At 47.2% G+C, this 20,450-nt stretch overlaps 8 protein-coding genes across 8 annotated transcripts; 1 reads left to right on the top strand and 7 right to left on the bottom strand.

The window, feature by feature from the left end:
• Positions 1–221: 221 nt before the first annotated feature.
• Positions 222–2,020, bottom strand: MGYG_00717 (indoleamine 2,3-dioxygenase; the record flags this gene model as incomplete). Its single annotated transcript, XM_003176581.1, has 2 exons — positions 222–1,454; positions 1,733–2,020. The coding sequence occupies 2 exons, from the start codon at positions 2,018–2,020 to the stop codon at positions 222–224; spliced, it is 1,521 nt and encodes a 506-aa protein (XP_003176629.1).
• Positions 2,021–4,103: 2,083 nt separating this feature from the next.
• Positions 4,104–5,868, bottom strand: MGYG_00716 (cysteine desulfurase; the record flags this gene model as incomplete). Its single annotated transcript, XM_003176580.1, has 2 exons — positions 4,104–4,526; positions 4,780–5,868. 2 exons carry the CDS (start codon positions 5,866–5,868, stop codon positions 4,104–4,106), a joined length of 1,512 nt encoding a protein of 503 aa, XP_003176628.1.
• Positions 5,869–6,180: 312 nt separating this feature from the next.
• On the bottom strand, positions 6,181–6,928 carry MGYG_00715 (hypothetical protein). Its single transcript, XM_003176579.1, has 2 exons — positions 6,566–6,928; positions 6,181–6,497 (listed from the first exon to the last, which is right to left on the bottom strand). The coding sequence occupies exons 1-2, from the start codon at positions 6,907–6,909 to the stop codon at positions 6,290–6,292; spliced, it is 552 nt and encodes a 183-aa protein (XP_003176627.1). The 5' UTR covers positions 6,910–6,928; the 3' UTR covers positions 6,181–6,289.
• Positions 6,929–8,176: 1,248 nt separating this feature from the next.
• On the bottom strand, positions 8,177–9,182 carry MGYG_00714 (Ap4A phosphorylase II; the record flags this gene model as incomplete). The annotated part of the gene is made up of 3 exons (XM_003176578.1): positions 8,177–8,496; positions 8,557–8,965; positions 9,069–9,182. The coding sequence occupies 3 exons, from the start codon at positions 9,180–9,182 to the stop codon at positions 8,177–8,179; spliced, it is 843 nt and encodes a 280-aa protein (XP_003176626.1).
• A 401-nt stretch (positions 9,183–9,583) lies between these two features.
• MGYG_00713 (LipA and NB-ARC domain-containing protein) lies at positions 9,584–13,390 on the bottom strand (the record flags this gene model as incomplete). The annotated part of the gene is made up of 7 exons (XM_003176577.1): positions 9,584–10,997; positions 11,051–12,405; positions 12,463–12,571; positions 12,632–12,819; positions 12,889–12,948; positions 13,006–13,222; positions 13,278–13,390. 7 exons carry the CDS (start codon positions 13,388–13,390, stop codon positions 9,584–9,586), a joined length of 3,456 nt encoding a protein of 1,151 aa, XP_003176625.1.
• A 1,423-nt stretch (positions 13,391–14,813) lies between these two features.
• On the top strand, positions 14,814–16,492 carry MGYG_00712 (7-dehydrocholesterol reductase; the record flags this gene model as incomplete). Its single annotated transcript, XM_003176576.1, has 5 exons — positions 14,814–15,435; positions 15,503–15,617; positions 15,693–15,809; positions 15,870–16,192; positions 16,257–16,492. 5 exons carry the CDS (start codon positions 14,814–14,816, stop codon positions 16,490–16,492), a joined length of 1,413 nt encoding a protein of 470 aa, XP_003176624.1.
• A 281-nt stretch (positions 16,493–16,773) lies between these two features.
• Positions 16,774–17,657, bottom strand: MGYG_00711 (glutathione S-transferase; the record flags this gene model as incomplete). The annotated part of the gene is made up of 5 exons (XM_003176575.1): positions 16,774–16,846; positions 16,906–17,000; positions 17,067–17,181; positions 17,237–17,430; positions 17,487–17,657. 5 exons carry the CDS (start codon positions 17,655–17,657, stop codon positions 16,774–16,776), a joined length of 648 nt encoding a protein of 215 aa, XP_003176623.1.
• A 1,004-nt stretch (positions 17,658–18,661) lies between these two features.
• On the bottom strand, positions 18,662–20,045 carry MGYG_00710 (aspergillopepsin-F; the record flags this gene model as incomplete). Its single annotated transcript, XM_003176574.1, has 4 exons — positions 18,662–18,996; positions 19,046–19,333; positions 19,390–19,667; positions 19,735–20,045. The coding sequence occupies 4 exons, from the start codon at positions 20,043–20,045 to the stop codon at positions 18,662–18,664; spliced, it is 1,212 nt and encodes a 403-aa protein (XP_003176622.1).
• Between the last annotated feature and the right edge of the window lie 405 nt (positions 20,046–20,450).

The following is a 20,450-nucleotide window of genomic DNA, read 5'->3' as shown; positions in this document are numbered from 1 at the left end:
GTATCCACGTATGGAGAGCCAGTGAAACATCACTGTTCTAGGAAGTTCAATTGGAAAAGAATAGAAAATAAAATTGGACCGGAAAGTCGAACAGAGTATAACAGTAATACAGGTATCATCAAGCCGAAAGGCGCATTATTCAGCCGCAAAACAAAAGGCATTGGCAAGGATTGAGTTGAGAAAGTAAGAAGTAGAAGCAGGCGATTCAAAAATAGTAATGATTACCAATGGCAAAGGCCACCTTCGCCTTCATCCATAGACCAAGTACCAGCCAGGCCAACAACTTGCATCTGCCCATCAGCATGCTCGTCAAGTTTAGGCAAAGAAGCTACCTTGGGCCCTTGGACACCAGCCTTGTCAAGAAGCTTCTTCGCCCATGGTCCAATGGCTGCTTCACCAGTCTCGTCGCGGGCCTGCTTCAAGAAAGGAATGAGAGCTGTTCCCCCGGTGCCACGAAGAGGTGCTTTCTTTTCGTTTCTCGCTGGCCGGTTTGACATAAGCATTCCACCGGGTGTTGATAAAGGCTGGGATTGTGGTTTGGGTAGTCCTGCTGCCTTTCCTGGTGATGATGATAAGACCTTTGTATCCCGTTCTTCGCGCGATTTAACGACAATGTACCGTGATACCATTGTAATATGGGTTGTGCGAATAGCCTTGACCATAGCTACGGCAGTATTAAAAGCTGTGACTAGCTCGGTATTCGACTGGTGAGATTGAACGTATTCCTGGATGTTTGATACGCTGGAGACGTGCTCAAGGAATCTCCGGTGTGGACCCGGCATGTAAGTCCGCATTTCCATGAGAAAGTTATGCCACCTCTTCCTACCTTCTCCATTCTCATCACTTGAAGAGGATGGTGGGAGCGGAGAAGAGGATGTTTTCGGTCTAGATTCGCCGGTTGGTCTATGTTCAACGCCCAGGACTATATCGAAGAATTGGATCAGCGAGCTTTGGGCATTACTTCCGCCTCGATAGTGCTTGTATTCCTGACGGCCAGACCCGTCGTCGAAAAGGATACCGCGTGGAAGCTCAGCCATACCCTTGCTCCCTGCCAAGAACGGTCGAATGCGGTGGTAGAAAACATGTGGGTCACAGTGTTTATACATCTTCTGGAGCTCCAGGTTTACTTCGTCAACTACTTCCGCGAACTTGGACAAGCATTCCGTCACTTCCGCCGCTTCGTTGGCACGAGCTGCAGCTATAGCCTTGAGCATTAGAGGTATGGACCGAGCACCCCGAGCCTCAATGGCTATGGAAACAAGGTAGAACCACTGCTCATCCAGAGAGCCGGTAAAAGTGAACAAAGTAGCAAGATTTTCAAGCGAATCTGCAGGGCTATCAGGGAATATTGGCCTATAGTTCCATAGACAGAGGCCGGCGAAAGTAGCCACAGGTGGTAATTCCAGCTGAGCAGCAATTTTCAATAGTGGGATAGCAAGGGGTTGAGGGATTTCCTGCCGGTAAGTTTTGTCAGCAGACCATCATCACTCATGGGCGAAAAAATAATAAAAAAGTAAAATAAAAATTCAATTTCACCCCGGCCTTGTATCGGAAAATTAATGATGACCACGGGGGAAACGAAAATAGAGAGTACAACACGAAAATAGAAGCAGAGTAAGATGAAGGAAGAAGTGAAATAATGTATAAAAAGAATTAAAAAAATAAAAAGGATCAAAGTTTGACGGTCACAAGACAAGGGTGCTGCCACTGACGAAGGGAGGACGATACTTACATCTGCGGGCTTGTCGCCTCCCCAGATATAGCCATGCAGAAGGAATCCCAGGATGGAATATGCACGTCGCCATTCCGGTGTAGAGTCAAGATACTCCGGGGATAGCACAGGCATGTTTTCAATTGTGTTCCGCAGCCTGCCGGCCAGTATCAGCGGCTGGAGATTCCCAACAGCCGTCTCCCATGGGGAGTAGTATGCCGGGAGCTCTGTGGCCGGCGGCTGCTCTGGAAGGAAACCATGCTCGGGAGTGATGCCGTAGTCTGCGATATCAGGGACTGGACGTAGCATAGTCACAGATATTAAAGCCTAACTTGCTCGGGGTAGTAGAAATGAGTCAAGAACTGGTGTTTGGCCAAATATTGTAAAGCTGTGGGGTGGGAGGAGAAGGAAAGTGGGCTGATAGGAAAACGATCAACGGAGAGGTGGGAAGGGAGCACTAGATATAGGAAACAGGAAAATAAAAATAAAAAAAAAAAATAATAGAAAATGAAGGCCACCAGCAGGCACGCAGTGTGTCTAGAATGACTAGAACAGTGCAACCTGGGCCTGCAGCTATGCAAAGGTAAAGAAAGATATGGAAAAGAAGAAAAGAAATCTCGCAAAAGTTCGTGAAAAAAAAAAAAGGCCGTTAACTTCCAGTAAACTATCACGTGGATATGACGTTTTCATGTACCTGAAGCGCAGAATTTGGCTGGACAGGTACGGCGGCAAAAGTTAACGAATTAGGGGCGGCGAGGAGATAGTTATCGCATGGGCCAGAGGATCGAACGGTGTGCGGAGGGAAAAGCACGCAGAGGAACCGAGGACGTTGTCGACTGTTTAAGAAACCAGGCATTGTAGTAGTGTTTATGGCCCGTTTGCAACCGCCGTCTATATAATAATTCCTTCTATACCGACCGTCTCGGCGAGCATGGGGGAGGGGAAATAACGTCGATACAACGGGTCGAACGCTACCGGCCGCCCCAACGATCGTTGTGTCCCTGTTTCAGCTCCGTATCGTATTCGTCAGCAGCTCGTCACAGGCTTTCCTAGGCACGGGCTTGTTATCTCCACCGTTCGCTCAGTCAGTCAGGTTGGGGCTGGGGGATGGAGATGTATTCCGGTTGGCCGTGACGTCGCTGTTCAGCATGTTGGCGATTGGGGAAAGATGTGCTCTCTATCACAATGCAAAGACATGCCCTCTGTCGTATTTAATCCCTTTGTTTCACGAGTCATCTCCATGCCTTTCGGTGTGATGGGCGTAAGTATGTGTTTTGGCTTGTCACATCTGTAAAACAATATATTGCGGACGATGGCGGGCTTGGTATCTCATCCTTGGGCCAGATCATATGTAGAAGTCGCTCCTTTCCCCCAGCCCCATGCTGAGCCGGAACGGCTTGTCAGACAGAGCGCCGACTCAGAAGAGGCAATAGAAACGATTCCAAATCATCAAGCCTTAGCAGGATGCGGTCGTTTCCTCTTGCTGCTCGGGCAGTTCTCGCGCAGCCAGACGGAGGATTCCATGCTGCCTAGAAGTACTAGGAGGGAACGTCGCGTCCTCTGTTTAAGCAGCCATCCATCTCTCAGCCCAGCAGTCTGAAGACGGAGTATTTGGATGATAGTTTCGTCTCCTGAGGGTATATCTTTGCCGGCGCTGGGCTGTATCGCAGTGTCGATGTCGCTGTTGGTGGTTGTTGTTTGGAGGTGAAGCGTAGACCGCAGAGAAAACGAGATGCGGGGAGAGACAGGCTGTGGCTTGAGAGTATTTGAATTAGGGCCGCCTCAACGCTGTTCCATGCGAATATCCAGGGAAATAAGAGGAATGAAACCGACGGGCGAGAGCTGACATGGGTTTATGGACAGTCGATGTTCGCCTCGTGGCGTATTTCCGTACAGGCATCTGGCGAAGGCGATCTCTCCGAGTAGATCATAACAGTTCTACCAAGCCGCGATGAGCGCCTCAAACCCGGATCTACGAGTGGCGGCTGTGCTAAGAATTTAGGAGGACGGACAGAGGTGCAAGGAGCAAAAAAAGAAGGTTGATTGAATAGTGATCATCATCAAACGCTATGATACATATTTGCTATGAGAGTTGCCATTTCAATGCATGGCCCATACATAACAAGCAAAGAGAAGCATGAAGAAGCTGAACTGTCAGCCGATGGAAACCCCATAAGAAGGCCAGGGCTAGTGTGGATGGTTTGGTTGTTGTCACTGATCACTCCGTGTTTTGTTCCGGGATCAAGTAACATAATTAAAAAAAATACAAATGGGTATTGGAATATCAAGGATTCATGTATGTTGAGATAGTAGAAGTGCCTGGGTTAGTTGGTAGGAGGAGAGGAGGCAATCATAGCGAATTAGGAGAGTAAGGGGAAAAGGAGTATGCGGATCAATGCTGACTCCATTCAATGGTGTTCAAGTCAACACCTTCTTGTACAAGCTCCCACAGCGGACTGAGCTCACGGAGGAAAGTCACTCTCTCCTTAACTGCCTTGATCACATAGTTGATCTCACTTTCGGTAGTAAATCGGCCAATGCCAAATCGGATACTGCTGTGAGCACTTTCGTCACTATTTCCAAGTGCACGAAGGACGTAGCTAGGCTCGAGAGAGGCAGAAGTGCAGGCACTGCCAGACGATAGGGCAATGTCTTTGAGGGCCATGAGGAGCGATTCGCCCTCGACGTAAGCAAAGGATACATTTACACAACCTGGGTAATGGCGGTTAGGATCACCATTGAGAGTTGTGTGTTCAAGAGCGAGAAGGCTGGAGAGAAGTCGCTGGGAAAGAGCTGAGATACGCTTCGAGTCATACTAAAGGCTCAGTGTTAGTCAAGCTAATCATAATATTTCATGAGGACGGATTTGGGGAAAAGAGGAAAAGAGTTATGGGCCATGATCATATAGTTGCTATATCAAACACAAGTCGTAGGACTTTCAGAACCATGCATGTATAAGAATTGAAAGAAGCATTTAATCATCTCAGGCAAAACTCGAGGATAGTTGTTTTGATGGGAGTGATGGTAGTAATCGTGGGGATGAAAAAGAAAAAAGAAAAAGAACATACCTCCATCTCTTCCTTGGCGAGCCGACAGGCTTCACCAAATCCAACGACCAGGGGAGGAGCGAGAGTTCCACTGCGCAATCCACGTTCCTGGCCACCACCGGTAATGAGAGGGTCAAGGCGAACTCTGGGACGACGTCGAACGTAACAGGCTCCAATTCCTTTAGGGCCATAGAGCTTGTGGCCGGAAATGGACATCAGGTCAACGTTCCACTCGTTGATATCGACAGGTATCTTCCCAACAGCTTGGGCAGCATCAGTATGGAAGAAAACCTTCTTTGAACGACAGAGAGCTCCAATCTCTTTCATAGGCTGAATGACACCAATCTCGTTGTTAACGGTCATGATGCTAACCAACGCCGTTTCAGGTCGAATGGCAGCCTCTAGATCTTCAATCTTAATCAACCCATTACTCTGGACCGGCAGATAGGTCACCTCGAAGCCCTCGTCCTGCAGATGTCGACAACTGTCGAGAACACATTTGTGTTCTGTCTGGGTGGTGATGATGTGTTTCTTCTTGCCTGACCGCCCAAAGAACCGAGCCACACCCTTGATGCTCATGTTGTTGCTCTCAGTAGCTCCGCTAGTGAAAATGATTTCCTTTGGATCAGCTCCGATGAGAGTGGCAACGTGTGACCGAGCCTGCTCGGTGGCCTTTTCGGTCTCCCAACCATATGCATGAGTTCTCGAGTGAGGGTTACCATAGAGTCCAGTGAGGAAGGGTAGCATCGCATCGAGAACTCGGGGATCAGTAGGGGTTGTGGCTTGCATGTCCAGATATATCGGTCGATTTCCTTCATCCATGATTGTAGCCTGTTTCAAGATACTCGCAGACGGATTGGTCAGGGCATCGCCAGACACAGAAGTGCCTGGGACTGATACCTTCTGTGCCGTCTTAACTGCAGACTCAACTGTCGTCTGGGCTTGGGCATTGTGCTTCTGCGAGCTTGACACGTACCTCCTGCCGCCCGAGCTGGAACCAGTGACCGTCCTCGCGCTGTATGCTGGTCTGACCAGGCTTGCTGACAGCGACGAGCGCCGCAAGCAAGCCCGGGAGGCATGCCTTAGCACTTGAGGTGCTATATTCGACATGGCTGGTTGATGAATTTCTTCCACACGAAGAAGAAGTAAGAAAGAAAGGAAAATTTTGAAAAGTTTGAGAAGAGAGAAAGTTGAAGAAAAGGAAAATTTTGTTGGCGAGGTTCGCTTATGTAATAAACGTTGACAAATCGGATTTTAGCCTCGGCCGACATCAGCTCCGGATCACGTGAATATAAGTTCGTATTTGGTGTTTTTCTACTGGAAGGAAAGAAGTGAAGATGAAGTTGGCGAAGGATGAAGGATGAAGACAGGAGCCAGAGCTGAATTGAGATAAAGTGAAGGATAGTGAGAGGTAAGAAAGTCATATTATTAAGTCATGAATTCTAGATGGTAGCTAAAGTTACATCACAGCGCCTTGAACCAGGTTGAAGAATAGAAGGGAATCATGCATGGAGATGAAAGGATGAACAATTCAAAGGAGACCAATCCAGGCACCGCCCATGGCGACAAGGGCGGCAGCACCGTTGAAGGTCAAGCTAGAGGCAGCGTTGCTGGTGGCCGCAGGAGCGCCGCCGCTGGTGGTAGGAGTGCCGCTTCCGTTGTTGACCTTGGGGGGTGACTGGCCGTTTCCAGCACCTGCAGCAGCCTCCTTGTAGGCTTCAATAGTGTTTCCGCTGGATCTATTGGTGTCGAAGAATGCCAGTTAGCAAAGAGACTGCTTTCCTATTTTGAAATGTGAACGACTTACGGAGCGTTGATGACAGCAACCATTCCCTTGGCACAGTGCTTGCTGACGGAGCAGTAGAGCCAAATTGGGTCGGTGCTAGTGATGTTGACGGAGAACTCATCACCCTCGTTGAGCTTGCCGGAGTATAGTGAGTTGTCACCAGGCTTGCATGGCTTGTCGAATGGACCAGAGGAGATGTCGTGACCGCTTTTGGCGAGCTTGAAGTGGACTATGTCATTGACTGCGGCTGTGATCTTGTTTGGGGTGAAGGTGAGGCCGCCATTCTCAGCGACGACAACCTCAACGGTCTTTGCGGTAGCAAGACCAGCAAAGGCGACAGTGGCGAGGATGTTCATGTTAACCATTGTTGCGGTTTATTTATGGACTTCGTTGGGATAACTAAGTTTTGATCTTTTTTGCTAGTATTGTGAGATAAGAAGATGCAGAAGTTGCTTAATTGATTAGAAAGAGAAGCTCCGGGAGGAATACTCTCCTGGCTTTATATGCTGCTAGAGGAGGATTCAGATCGCCAGCGAGATTAAGCATATCCGCAAGGCTGTAAGCCACCGCGTGAAATCTCGACTTCCCCAGGAGCTCCTTGCCCATACAATCGATGCATGGCCTTACGGCCGGCAGCATGTATACGAGCCGCGTGCAGGCTGAAACACCAACATGTCAGCACCTGTTGACAAAGGACATAGGTCAGAGAAATCGCCAAGGGAAGAAATATAAAGAAGTCTCAAAGGCTGAGAGACTCGAGACTTTTGGCGAAACTCAGTTGTCGCTGTCAAACATGGTTTACTGTAAACCCCGTAATCCTGCGGAGGGATTACACACTGGACTGAGCACCACCGTTTGGCCAATTATGCCGCTGCTGGTACCCTCTGGAGCGGCTCGGCATGGTGGTTAAGATCCCTAGGGACTTGGTGATTTGGTTAGGCATCCCGTCTCTGCATCAATTAACTATCATTTTTCTTTTCACCAACATCTCATTGTGTTCTAAATCGAGATGTAAGTGGCTGCTCGGGGTTCACGTACTTGGCGAAGAGAGCTTCGCCCCCAAGCTAGGATTCCTAGCCAATGTCACTTCGCCCGTATCCAAGCAAGCAGATGCCCCGGTATGTACTCCGTACTCCGTACGTAAAATGGCTTTGCACTTGGTGTCTTCCAGCATCCCCTGAGCTTGGTAGTAGTTGCGTGGTCTGCGCTGTGGCTATGTAATCAGCGTTAAGCGCCAGGAACAGCTTTGCAGCAAACACGCTACGTTGGATTTGGCACTTGGGGGCTGATCATACGTAGTCCCTGGTATGCAGTTAAGTGCAGATCATTGATAAAGCCCCGATTACGAAGAGGTATTGGCGAGGCTGTGGCATGGCTGCAAAGTTGTGAGCTTGAATTCGTCAAGCTGGTGGCTGATTAACCGCCGAGACGACTCTGAATGGCTATACTCCGTACGAATGGGCACTGCAGATGATTAAAAGTTGGACATCCACTTGTTTCTTAGGCTCATTCTAATTATATCTGTGGTTATGTGGCTAGATATATGCATCCTTCTATATGCCTTCCATCATATCTATTCTTGTCTATCCTTTATCCTTCATAAGCCTATCTGGCAGCCGGAACCCGCTCCAACTACCAAGGCTTTCCATACCTGGCAAGGGTTTCCATTGGGTTGCCGGTTTGCAGCCAGAGATCCAAGACCTCATCTGAAGGTATCCATATCATACCTACCATAGCTGCTGCATTGACGATCTTAATACCTTCCTGGCTCGCACGAGACCGTGGAATTACCATCATCCAGTCCTTGACTAAAACTAGGTTATGCGAATAGTCATTGTTATCAATACCAGCGGCAGCCAAAAGGTCGGTGTATGTTCTATAAACTATCTCGGCCGTTGCTGAAGAAGGTAGTTTTCGAACAACATGCTGGAAGGGGATATTGGGGACCCGTCCTAAACAGTCAATTAATTAGTCCTGCTATATCTTCTTCCAACAGAGTGTCGAAAACTAACCGTTATCAATGCCATATATATCCGGGAACAAGTTGTGAACATCTCTTGGGGGACGTGGCAGTAGCTGCATATGCCTATGTGGTAGAGACCATCCGCCTTGCAGGCCACCGTTATATATGAGTAGATATTCGCTTTCCATCCTGGTCAGTACGCTCCATCCGGCGGCCAAATCCACAGCATCCAGGGGTTCGATTTGAGGTTTGAATTCGTTGCAATGCAGGATGAACTGCGTACGGACGACGCAGAATTTATTTAGGCGCAAGGTATGCTCAGGGCCAACATGCTCGATAACGAACTCAGGAGGGTCCTTCGCAAATGGACTGGCCTTATTAACTGGTGGCTTCTTCTCTGCATCCTTTATCGGTATCTGTGGTTTCTTCGTCAAGCTTGATGCAATTCGGAACTGGAGCTAATCTCTTGGTGCGGATTCCGCAACTGTTAGCCTGTATTTCGGTGTTGTAGCAGAGCTGCTGGCTAACTGGCGGAAAAATTGAAACAAAGGTTGCCCTCACATTAAATGGCTTTGCGGGAACATAGACTGGGTCACGGGGAGAGTATATGACATCGCCCTTCTCGACTAGTGCGTCAAACTGGCGAAGTGCCTTGGCTTCAAGTCCTTCCATCATCATGAACTTGCGTTATAGGGCTGGAGATGCTTGATATCTGAAATAGACCAGCACGTTGAAGTTTTATGATTTTTTTTTTTTCATGGCAACGTTGCCCCTCGGCCGTTTTCCCGGGTCTGGCTAACTAACTTACGGAGTTGGGTTGACGGACGAGCCAAAGTGGATTAGGGTTCCAAACTTAGTTGGAGCCGCCTTATCTAGACCGACCGCCAACGGTGTTATTCCATAGTAAATAAAACAGACGTGAGCCTCAAGTTGCAAGCTTGTAATGAATTAATAAAAACTATCAACTCGTTAAGATCAGGTTCAAACATCCTTCAAAGCCATCAGCTTATTTACATTCAATTCAATATGTACCAGCCTTGGAACAAGGAGTAAGTGGATCTGCCGATACCCTCACATCATACTTCCCTAGCCGTTTCTTCAACGGCCATAATCTGAGCCATTGACTTCCTTATATATTCTAGCCAAAAGGTCCCCAGACCTAAATTCCACGTCACCTTTTCGGCATTGACACGACGAATTGTTTCGTCTAGCTTGGTTATGATCACATCTGGTTCACCTCCGGCCTGAAGTTGAGCATTGGCAAGACTATACCTGGCAACCTCTATATAGTAATGGGTGTTCTTCCATTCTTTCACAGTAAATTCGCCGTAATTGATTGTTTCTATCCATCGGGACTGTGCCGCTTCCCAGTTCATCTGTAAATGTGAAATTTGGGCAAGATATGCGAGCACCGAAAAGTGGCGGGTCTGATCATCGTGCCATAGAGCGCCCATGGCCAGCATATTTTCGAATCGGTCCTTTAAGCCAAGAAGTTTTTGTTCTGCCTCTGCATATCGTTCGGGACGGAAGGTACCTTCGCGAAGGATGCTGACGGCATGATTAATTTCCAGAAACATCGTGTCGCTGTCTCCAATATTGTCCAGATTGTTTTGGTGAGAATGTTCTCTGGTAACCATGCGGTTTTCTATGGCCTGAGAATATATTTGAGAGATGATCTCACATGGTTTTGCGTCTGGCTCAGAGATTGAGTGGTCGTGGCCACACTTAATTCCGTTAGTCCTTAAATCAGTTAGGGCGTCACAATCTTCGTTCGTCGCTTCAAGTTCAAGGACGGCTTGACCGAAGTCGCCAATGGCCCACCCTTCTTCACGGCTTCCATGCTTAGCATACTGTTCAATAAAGACTTTCAAGGAGAAATACGCTTCGTTGAACTGTCCAAGGTCTTTAGCAAGCTTGCCTCGCATTCTTATGCCCATGCCTTGAGCGTATCGCTCAAGTTCTGAAGGGTTGTATGGCTCTAATGGTTTCCAGGCATCCATATATTTCACACGTCTCTCCCATTCCTCCTTATCCGAGAGGCTCTTATCACGGGCCAAGTATTCGACGGACAGGTGGCGCAAGAAGCCTACCTGTGCATTATCATTGTTCGTGATCCTACCACCAGGGCCAAAACTTGTATTCTGTAAAAATGTGGCAGCGGCTTCGCATCCATCCGTGAATTTACCTTTACTATAAAACTCCAATGGAAGCCTTGTGCTCCACAGACGAGCTTGGAGCCCTGTTCTCTCTGAAGATTTGATAAGGATCTTAGCCCACTTAAGAAGGGTGAAATCTAAATGATCTGACCCTTCACCGTACCCACGGGCAGCTTCCAAAAACATCTCAGCAGTTATCTGTGTAAAGGTTTTCTCTTGGCCTTCTCGACTATCAACTTTCTGAATAGCCATAGTTAGATCCAGGTTTTCCTCGGCAAGGTATTCGCAGTTGCGACTGAATTGATAAACCTGTTCAAGGACTGTTCGTTTGGGGCTAAATAACATATCAGCTATGATTTATTAATACTAGCATATTTAAGCACTCACCTTTGATCTAAGCCAGCTTGCACAATAGGGTACGCATGAGCAACAAGGCTGAGCGCATTTATCGCGTTCTCTACCATCCTATTGGGAGGGAGAGCTTCTCGAATATAGAAATATGTCAGCGGATGCAAAACCATTGCATCTTCATTTCCTAGGTTTCTTCCATCTTCCAACTTCCCACTCCTAGCAATCAACGAATATGATTGTAACTCTCTCAGGGCAAGACAAAAACCTGGTCCGTTTATCAGACGAACAAGATCCAAAGGTACATAGCTCCTTTGCGGTTCTATGGTTTCAATTTGACCATTAGAGCCCCATCGACGTTGGGGAGAGACTGCACGTTTGAGGAAACTGATTGTAGTCTTGTTTCGGTCAAGCCAGACGAGGATATTAAGCAGTCTAAATGCATCCGGACTCTTTTTGACTTCATCCAACGCTGACTGGATAATGGTCTCAACTGATGTCTGGTATATAGATGCTTTGGGCCGATAGGAGAGTAGCCTTCGTGAAACTTTCCTCCCCTTAAGGACATGGAGATACTCGTCAATAGTAACCCCGTAACACAACATATATGCAGCTGCTGAGTCAACCGCGAGTGGCTGACACCCTATATGTTTGATAACATCCCCTGCTTTAGGGCCCCAGTTATGCCGCTCTTTTATATCGACACCAGCTCTCGATAATAAAAACTCTGTAGCATCCACTGGCTCTAGAGCATTTGTAGAAAGAGCCTTCGCGACTCTGGAATCGCTGGTGTGCTCGCGGAGCCGAGAGGTTATGATAATATGACCGTGCGTAGTTTCCGGAAATCCAAACCAGTTCAGTGCCAGCCAGTCCTTGTCATTATCGAGTATCATTAGCCAAAAGCGCTCTAGGCGGAGAAATTGCTTGATATCATTTACAGCACAATTGTTGCTCGGAGGTAATTCCAATTTGCTATGAAGTCTTGTAAAACCACTCTCCAAAGACTGGATGTTTGTTGAATCCACAAAAAAGATATAATCATAACGATTCGCACTCTCTCGTGCATATTTTAATGCAATTTCAGTCTTTCCGGTGCCGCCATCACCATAAAGGGCGACTATCTGACGGTCATTTGAGCCTGTAAACGTTTTGTGGATTTGTTGAAGGTAATCTTGCCGGCCAATAAAGTGTGGAGTAACATCAAAGGGAAGAAAGACGCGAGAATTACTGCACAAGGGGCCTAGATCTACTAACCGTTGCAAGCGGCTTGTGACATCACAGAAAATTGGATTATCTGCGTCCTTGTACCTGCAGATCTCGCGGTGGTTTGCATATACTCCAAGTGCATCTTCACTTGGAATACGAAGGAGTGCTGAGTCCTTACTGACGACGACCTTTATCCGGTAAGTTAGTTTTTAGGCCTTTTTGTACCAAAATTCTTCACATACAACATCATCGAAACAACCAAGCCGACCTCTTACTGCGAGCAACTCGTAGAAGCTAAAAATTGGCAAGTTTCTCTGATTGGCGATATTTTGGAAGTCGCTCGCAACATTCCCTCTATTAACAAGTTAGTAGTTTATTTAGTGTAATTACATCAAAAAAGAAAGAAACCCTCACAGCTCGATTGACTTTTGCTTCAAGGCATTTATAAATTTCCGGGGCAAACGCAACCTCAGTTGCTTTATGAGTCGAATTGCAACATTGGCTAAAGTATTGCCCTGATGGGGTGCAGCGAGGAAAACTACTCCGGAGAGTGCGGCAAGAATGTGCCTCAGGGAAGGTTTATTATTGCAGAGAATAAGAACCTTTTAATATTGTGTTAAGGTATGATGAGGATTTTAAAAATCATTAGATTTATATATTAAACAACTTACCTTTTTGAAGACAATTCCGCCAAGTGAGTATGCTACGGCGATTAAAGGCCTCGACTTTTCCTAAAAATCATTGTCATCGAATGCTAGCGTTAGCACTACGGAGTAAAGGGGTGCTACCGCCACAGGTCTCACTCTCTCCAGCTCGCTAATGAGATGTAATACGATGTCGTCGATGTCTGGATACACATTGGAATGCCTGCCATTCTCATACCCGAAGCTCAAAATACGGACAGGAGACGAGAGAGCTTGCGGCAAAAGATCTCGAGGCCAACAGACATTGCCATGGCTCCATGTATTGACAGCATCCCCAGTTAAACTAGGCACCAGGAGAATGCTATAATAGACTTGTTAGTGCTCCAACCTAGCAGAGTTGAGATGGAAGTGCATACTCAGCAACAGCATGTTCCATCTTGATTGGCTCGTGGAGGGGGACAATCCTAAACACGGCGCTTGCATCATCTTTAACTGCGGATCTATAGGAGGCATATCTGCTATTTTCCATGTTGGCCCTCCCTATCTCCAACCTTTATGTCCTCTGCGGGCTTCCACTTGGGCGCTTATTTCGTCTTGTAAGCTGGCGCTCATGGATTGGACAGGAACAGACCTTACCTACCTAGGTAGTTAAAGTTCCGGATAAAACACGGACCGTATCCGTTCCCACTCGGGCCGAGGTCCCTCCGGGTTGAGCCGCAGTCCCCCTTTTTCTTCCTTCGCCTATGGATGCTTTCTTCGGCCACATCCCCAAGTGTTATTTCCTAGTTGCTTAGGATATACGAACTATCAACCATTAGGCGACTGCTGTAGAGAGGGGTTCAGACCTTCAGAGCGATAGTTTAGCGGAAATCATTGGGTCGATATCCCCCTTTCTACGGAGTATGGAGTACACAGACAAGACCCAGCTCGCTGTGTATGGCGAATCGCAAACCAGAGTCGCTCGACTCCGCTGTTCACCGAACCGGCTGCTCGGTTTGACCTTTCTGGAGTTCCGAGATCCGTGCGATAGTTAACGTGGGTGCCTTGCAGTGCTTAACATCTCCACCGCAGCTATGCTCTAAGATATGGAGCAACTGATAGTTAGATTTCGCTCCAGCACTTCTTATCAGCGGTGAAATCTGTGTCCCGTACCCCGTATTCGACCTGATCTCTCCTTTCCACAAAAAGGAAATCGCTCGCATTTTTTTTATCTCAATGGCTAGCCCTTGGCATGAGCTCAACAAAAAATATGATCTACAAATGCTGAGGCCCGCTTAGAACATCAGGGGTGGGCAGAGGCGATGATGACCTGCTTGATTGTCACGGTGATTTGCGTCCACTCCGGTCGTCCTCCCCAACCTTCAAAAGGCATCTCGCCATGTCGAATGACTAGCGTTTTCAATATGACAGCAAGTCGCATGGCAAAAGGGAACTTCTCAGCGCCATAGATCCACAGGGGTGCCGCAAGCTGCCTGTGTTCAGCAAACTCCTATGGCCCGGAGATATCCATACCAGTTTCTGTCCCACCAAACCAAGCAACTAACCAGTTATCTTCAGCGCGAGTTAAGGGGGCTGAGTTACCTTTTCATTTCTCAATTTGAAACGTTTGTCTCTCGGCAGATGGAAGCTCTTGCGCACGTATCCGAACAAGCTATTTTATTGTCTAACTACTCAGTCCAAGACTTATACTCCGTAAAGCTGAGCGGTCAATGACTGCCTGTTGGCGGGAGTGGCTGCATTACTAAAACTTGCCAGGTGGGTACTGGTTGTACAGAGAAGAGGCAGAAGCAAAGCTGTCGCTGTAGCCAGCCACACAGCATAGCTTATAAGAAGGTGTGCTGCCCAGCTTTGTCGTTCGCTTGTCCCGTCGCCCTCTCAAAGTACCGAGTTTGACTGCTCACTACGATTGCTCACCTGCAGGCTGCCCCTTAGCCTCCAATTTGCAATCACCAATGTCAGATATCACCATCACCAACAGCAACGTCTGCGCGTCTGCCAGAAAACGTCCCTTTACGATACAGGGTGCCCTCGATGAACGATCTCCAGATAAGATTACGGTATGGGGACGCAAAGGTACAACTTCGGCGCTTGGAGGTATTGCGTGTCTCGCGATGATGGTAGTCTGCCCGATGATCACGATTTTCTGGTGGACCTCGCTGAGTCATTATGATGGTTCTCTTTACCGTGCTGGCGTGTCCATGGTGAATACTGGATTGATACCGTTCTTCATTCAGAATACACCAGGAACAACTCTGCCTGTCGTGACTGTATATGCATGCTGGACCCTGTCGCATGTCATCCTCTACTCTTTCTTGCCAGGGACGCGATGCAAGGGCCAGCTCACGCCAGCGGGAAATCTGTTGGAATACAAGATAAATGGCTTCCTTGCGTGTATTATGTCGCTAATACTGGCTGGAGGGCTTCACATTTACGGGCTCTTTGATTTGGCCTTCGTGGCTCAAAACTGGGGGAGTTTTGTATGCCTGTTTAATATCTACGGCTTGCTACTGGCATTGGTATTCTACATAAAAGCCCATGTCTCTCCTACTCACCCTGAGGACAGGAAATTTAGTGGTGAGATATATAAATAAAGTATACATGGCTTATGCAGTGTATGGGAATTGCTAATTGTGTCGGTTAGGATCTATATTTTACGATTTCTATATGGGCATAGAATTTAACCCCCGCCTCGGTTCGGATTGGGACATGAAACTCTTCCACAATGGGCGTCCAGGCATGATTGGGTGGTTGATAGTGTAATATTTACCTTTCTCCTACTTTTCACTTCTCCTACTGTTTCTATGTCACTGGACATTGCTGATGATAAATAGTGACATGTGCTTTGCTGCATGGCAATATAAGCAGTACGGATATATCACCAACTCAATGATTATTACTAGCTTCCTTCATGCGGTATACGTCATTGACTTCTTTTGCAATGAAGGCTGGTATGGCTTATCTCTAAACTTGATACAAAAAGAGGAGAAGGTTTAATTTTTATTATGCAGGTACCTAAAGACGCTCGACATGTGCCATGACCACTTCGGGTTTTACTTCTCTTGGGGCATTGCTGCGTGGCTTCCCGTGATGTATACTCTTCAAACACAGTATCTGGCCTCCCACCCAGTCGACCTTTCCAACTGGACCGCAGCGTTGATCTTGACGACCGGAGTGTCAGGATACGTCCTATTTCGTGCGGCAAACCATCAGAAATACATCTCCCGCGCCACGAATGGAAATTGTAAAATATGGGGTAAACCTCCCCAATTTATCCGTGCTAAGTATAAGACCGCGGAAGGGTCCATGCATGAATCCCTCTTGTTATGCTCAGGTAAAGCCCCAATCATTCATAGTATCATATCAAGTCCCTTTCCTGGCTAACAGGTACTTCATAGGCTGGTGGGGGCTTGTTCGTCATGCCAATTACCTCGGTGATTTGATTCTTTCGTACTCTATGTGTGCTTCTTGTGGATTCACGAATTTGCTTCCCTGGACGTATGCAATTTACATGACAATATTGCTTGTCCATCGATGCTATCGCGACGAAGTGAGGTGCTACAATAAGTATGGAAAAGCTTGGAAGGAATACTGTGCAAAGGTTCCGTACCGAATCGTCCCAGGAATTTTCTAGTCGCATCATTCACCTTCTGTTAATGCCTTATGTTTTCTTGATTCCATAAATACTGCATGGGACAACTACGTGTCGTTGTTCACTACACAGAAAGGAAGAGAGGTACTGGGGGAATGTCCGGCAGCTGTGTTCTATTTCATGATAAGATTGATCCTACGGTAGAATAGAACGAATAGACCATGAATATTTCACATATCCTTCCTTTGTACGCGCCACCGAATAACAATGGTGACGCCTCGAAGGTTTTACTTCAAAAGTAATGCACTTCGAGTCGGCAAGGGTTAGGCAGTCCCCTTGATGTCATTTGCAAGGAGAGCTTGCCAAGATGGCCGGGCAAGAATTTCCTTTGCCCACCTATTAGTAAACAAGTTTGTTAGCTAGAAGTTCACCACATATACGCTACGTGAGCTTACCTGGACACTGCAGGTTTGTCGTCAATTGCATGAAATCCAACTTTAGGAAGGAGAGTAAGGTAAGGAAGGTGGTAAAGATCAGCTAGGGTCAACTCCTAGGTAGAGTGTCAGTTGGCCACCATAACTTAGGTAGGTCAGCATGTTCGAACAAGACCACTTACATCGCCTCCAATGTACTTCTGCTTGCTCAGAATTCTTTCATAGCCATCCAGGCAGCTCATGAGGTTAGCTTCAAATATCTTGACTGAGTGTTCATCAGGGCTCAAGCCTTGGTATCTGTTTATCCGTTAGAGTCTTAAAAAATAAATGTAAGTGTATAGACCAGGCTTACGGTTTGAAAAGTTTTTCATAAACGAACGGGGCAGCCGCAGCCTCAAAGGAGCCTGCTTCGAGGTTCAACCCTTGCACATAGAGAGCATTTGCTTTTAGTTCGGTCGGAACTAGTTCAGTGCCCTGGCTTGCGTATTTGGCTATGATGTAGTGGCAAATAGCCCTACTTTCATAGAGAACGAAGCCATCATCATCCTTGAAAATGGGTTAAAAATAGGCTAAGTGTAGAAAGAGGGGCGGGGGGCGCATACAATGCATGGAACGCAACCAAAAGGCTGGATTTTCATATACTCCTCACCCTTATGCTCTCCCTTAGCCAAATCGACAGTGATATACTCAAAAGGGACTTTTAGTTCGTTTAGGACAAGGACCACACGCTGCGTGTTAGTTGAAGGGGAAAACCCATATAATTTGAGAACCATAGTTGTTTAATGTGAAGCAGCTGTAGTTGATCTGCGTAGTCGTGTAGATGAAGAGAATCTTTCGAAGAACTGGATTAAGTACAGCTTTTTATTTCATGTATTGCTCCAAGTAACCACCCACTATTTATATTAGGCACCTCGGGTACTTCAAAGGGCGGGGTCAAAACCTGAAAGAGGGTTATTCTGCCGCTTGTATGCAGAAGAACATACACGTTGATGGCATCGTGTCTGGAATACGAGCCATAAGGTAGCTTGTGGTTAGAGCTACCAAGCAGGCAGCGATATAACTTTGGCAGGCCAAAGGATTTACGCCAAGAGGGGCTCGGCTTCTCGATGGATTTCAGCATAGCCTTGTTAACTGTGATGTCAGAAACTCAGAATACCCCAGTGTATAAAATACGAAGTAACCAAGCAGAGGCAGCAATTGCTCTCAGACCATTTGTCACCAGCGATAGATATCTGCAACCAAATGTCCGTAGCCATAGGGGAAACTATCACCTTGGTATCCCCCTTGGATCCCCACACCGGCGGATAACCCCTGAATATACCCAGGAATTCGACGAGAATATCCTCAGCCTTTGACAATTTAGTCGCGTTATTGGTGAATTTTGATTGCTTCAGCGATAAATAAACCTCAGCCCGTGAATTAAAGTTATCGGGTATTATATTCTCTTTTCCCGGACCCGAGCTAAGAAATTCACGTGATTTGCTGATTCAGCGGATAAACTCTAATTAATTCTGGTTGACAAAAGCTAAAAATTAAACATCTTCATTCTTCAGTGTTCAGCTGTCGATGACAACATAGGTAACTTGTAGGTACTTGATGCTCGATGTACGCCAACTAAGGTGCGATATACTCTATACTATATGCCCTATCGATAGCAATAAGCCGGCTTTAAGGATCAATATACCCCCAAGGTCACCTGCAATCACCCATTTCGATTTGTTGAAATATCCACCACGCATGAAGAAGGCCTTGTCTTCCTGATCGTCTAGACCTGCCATTATGCCTGAGGAGCAAAGCCAATGCGAGGGCCTTGAGTGTCCCATACAACAAATTGGCTCTTCAAGAATACATCACCAAATATGTTTGGTGTACTGCCACCACCACTCGATTGAAGACCACCGAAACACATCGAATTATCGATTTCCTGGAAGTTCATAAACTTACCGGGAACAACAGCATTGTATCCGCCGATGTTGAGGATAAAGTCGGGGAGATTAGCATCACAAGGGAATACCCAGCCGCCTTGCATCTGATCTTGTGTCGCACCTTGGACGTTCTGGTAGTAATCCCCAACAACATCGTCACTGAGGAGCATGAGAGTGGTACCCGTGTCTAAATGGATCAGTATAAATCCTTGAGAGCCCTGCAGGAAGATGCTTACCAGCAATGCCTGAAATAGAACCTCCATTGGCTCTCTTGTGCTGAGCTCCATAGAGCGAATAGGATGAGTTGGAACCTCCTCCAATAGAATAGCCATCCGCAGTGAATCCCCACCATCCGTTGCTATTGTCTACCTGGGTATAGGCGATCTCTCCAGTATGTTTCGAATCATCGATATACCCAAAGTCATACGTTCCCGGTTCGCCATGCTTGAGGGTGCATGTGAACAGAGGTTGCTCAAGCTGGCTCAAGACATTATCAAAGAAGGTCTTTTGAGGCTGCGGTTGGACTGATAAGGCCGTTAGCATTCTCATGACCGCCAAATACACAGGGCATGAATCTTACCGGTGTTAAGGACGCTGAAGGACAGTCCCATCAAGCCATCAGTGGCTTTGTCCTTGACAAACTGGCTGCTCACTTCTTTCGCGGACTCGACGGCCTGGGAGGAAGTGGTAACGCCTCCGACTGTGACTGTGTCGAGGAAAACATCTCCGTGAGCTGAGCTAGAATCGCCATACTTAATCTCCCAGGAATATCCATCGAGACGTTTTGCCCCCGAGCTTGGCTTATAGATGTTATGTCCCTGGCTCTCGTCTTGGGGGGTTTCGGTAGAGAATACCCAACTACATTATGTTAGTCAAGAAATAATTACCACTTAGGTATCTGGGGATCAAGCAGCTAGATACTTACAGATCAGCTGAACCGGTGTCAAGGTCAAGGTTCAATGTACTCCCCCCGACTGTGACCTGGGTCACGTATTGTTCATCATTTTGGGTTGGGGTGGTAGGCACACTTCCCTTGGCGGCATCACTCACAGCTTTGGGGATCTTCATGCCGAACTTGTGCAAGGCACGAGCATAAGCCGCAGCAGGATGGTGTTTCGCCTTCTTGGGAATTCCAACCTGGGGAGCGCTGAACCGTGCCTTTCCTTTCGTGGGTGCAGCTACGGTCAGGGCAGAAAATACTGCCAGGGCAGCACCAAGTTGGGTGATTAGGACCATAGTGAAATAATTCACAGTCTCTAAATGGGCTTGATTGTGAAAGTAGGGGGGGAATTAGCAAGGCTAGCTGCTGGATTCAAATGGGTAAAGAGCTGATTGAGATGGATTTAGAGAACAGGCAGTTGCTCTTATTTATACCCGTGTTGCAGTATTACGGGACATTGCTAAATATTCCCCGAATAACCAGAAAGGCCCCTCTTCGCCCAAGGGGCTCTCTGACGCGTATTCCTCCGCCCATATCCTGCAACAAATTCCCACATGAGAAAAGTAATCCATATTTTCAACCATGACGCGGACTTGCATCAATAGCATTTCAAAAGGCGAACTTTGCCATTCTTTCGATAAGCGGGCCGCTTGAGGTCCTCTATCACGAGAGCTCGTGCATGGAAACGACAGAACACCCTT

Source organism: Nannizzia gypsea, genomic scaffold (assembly GCF_000150975.2).
Source record: "Nannizzia gypsea CBS 118893 supercont1.1 genomic scaffold, whole genome shotgun sequence".
Taxonomy (NCBI): domain Eukaryota; kingdom Fungi; phylum Ascomycota; class Eurotiomycetes; order Onygenales; family Arthrodermataceae; genus Nannizzia; species Nannizzia gypsea.
This window is presented reverse-complemented; position numbering and strand designations above follow the sequence as displayed.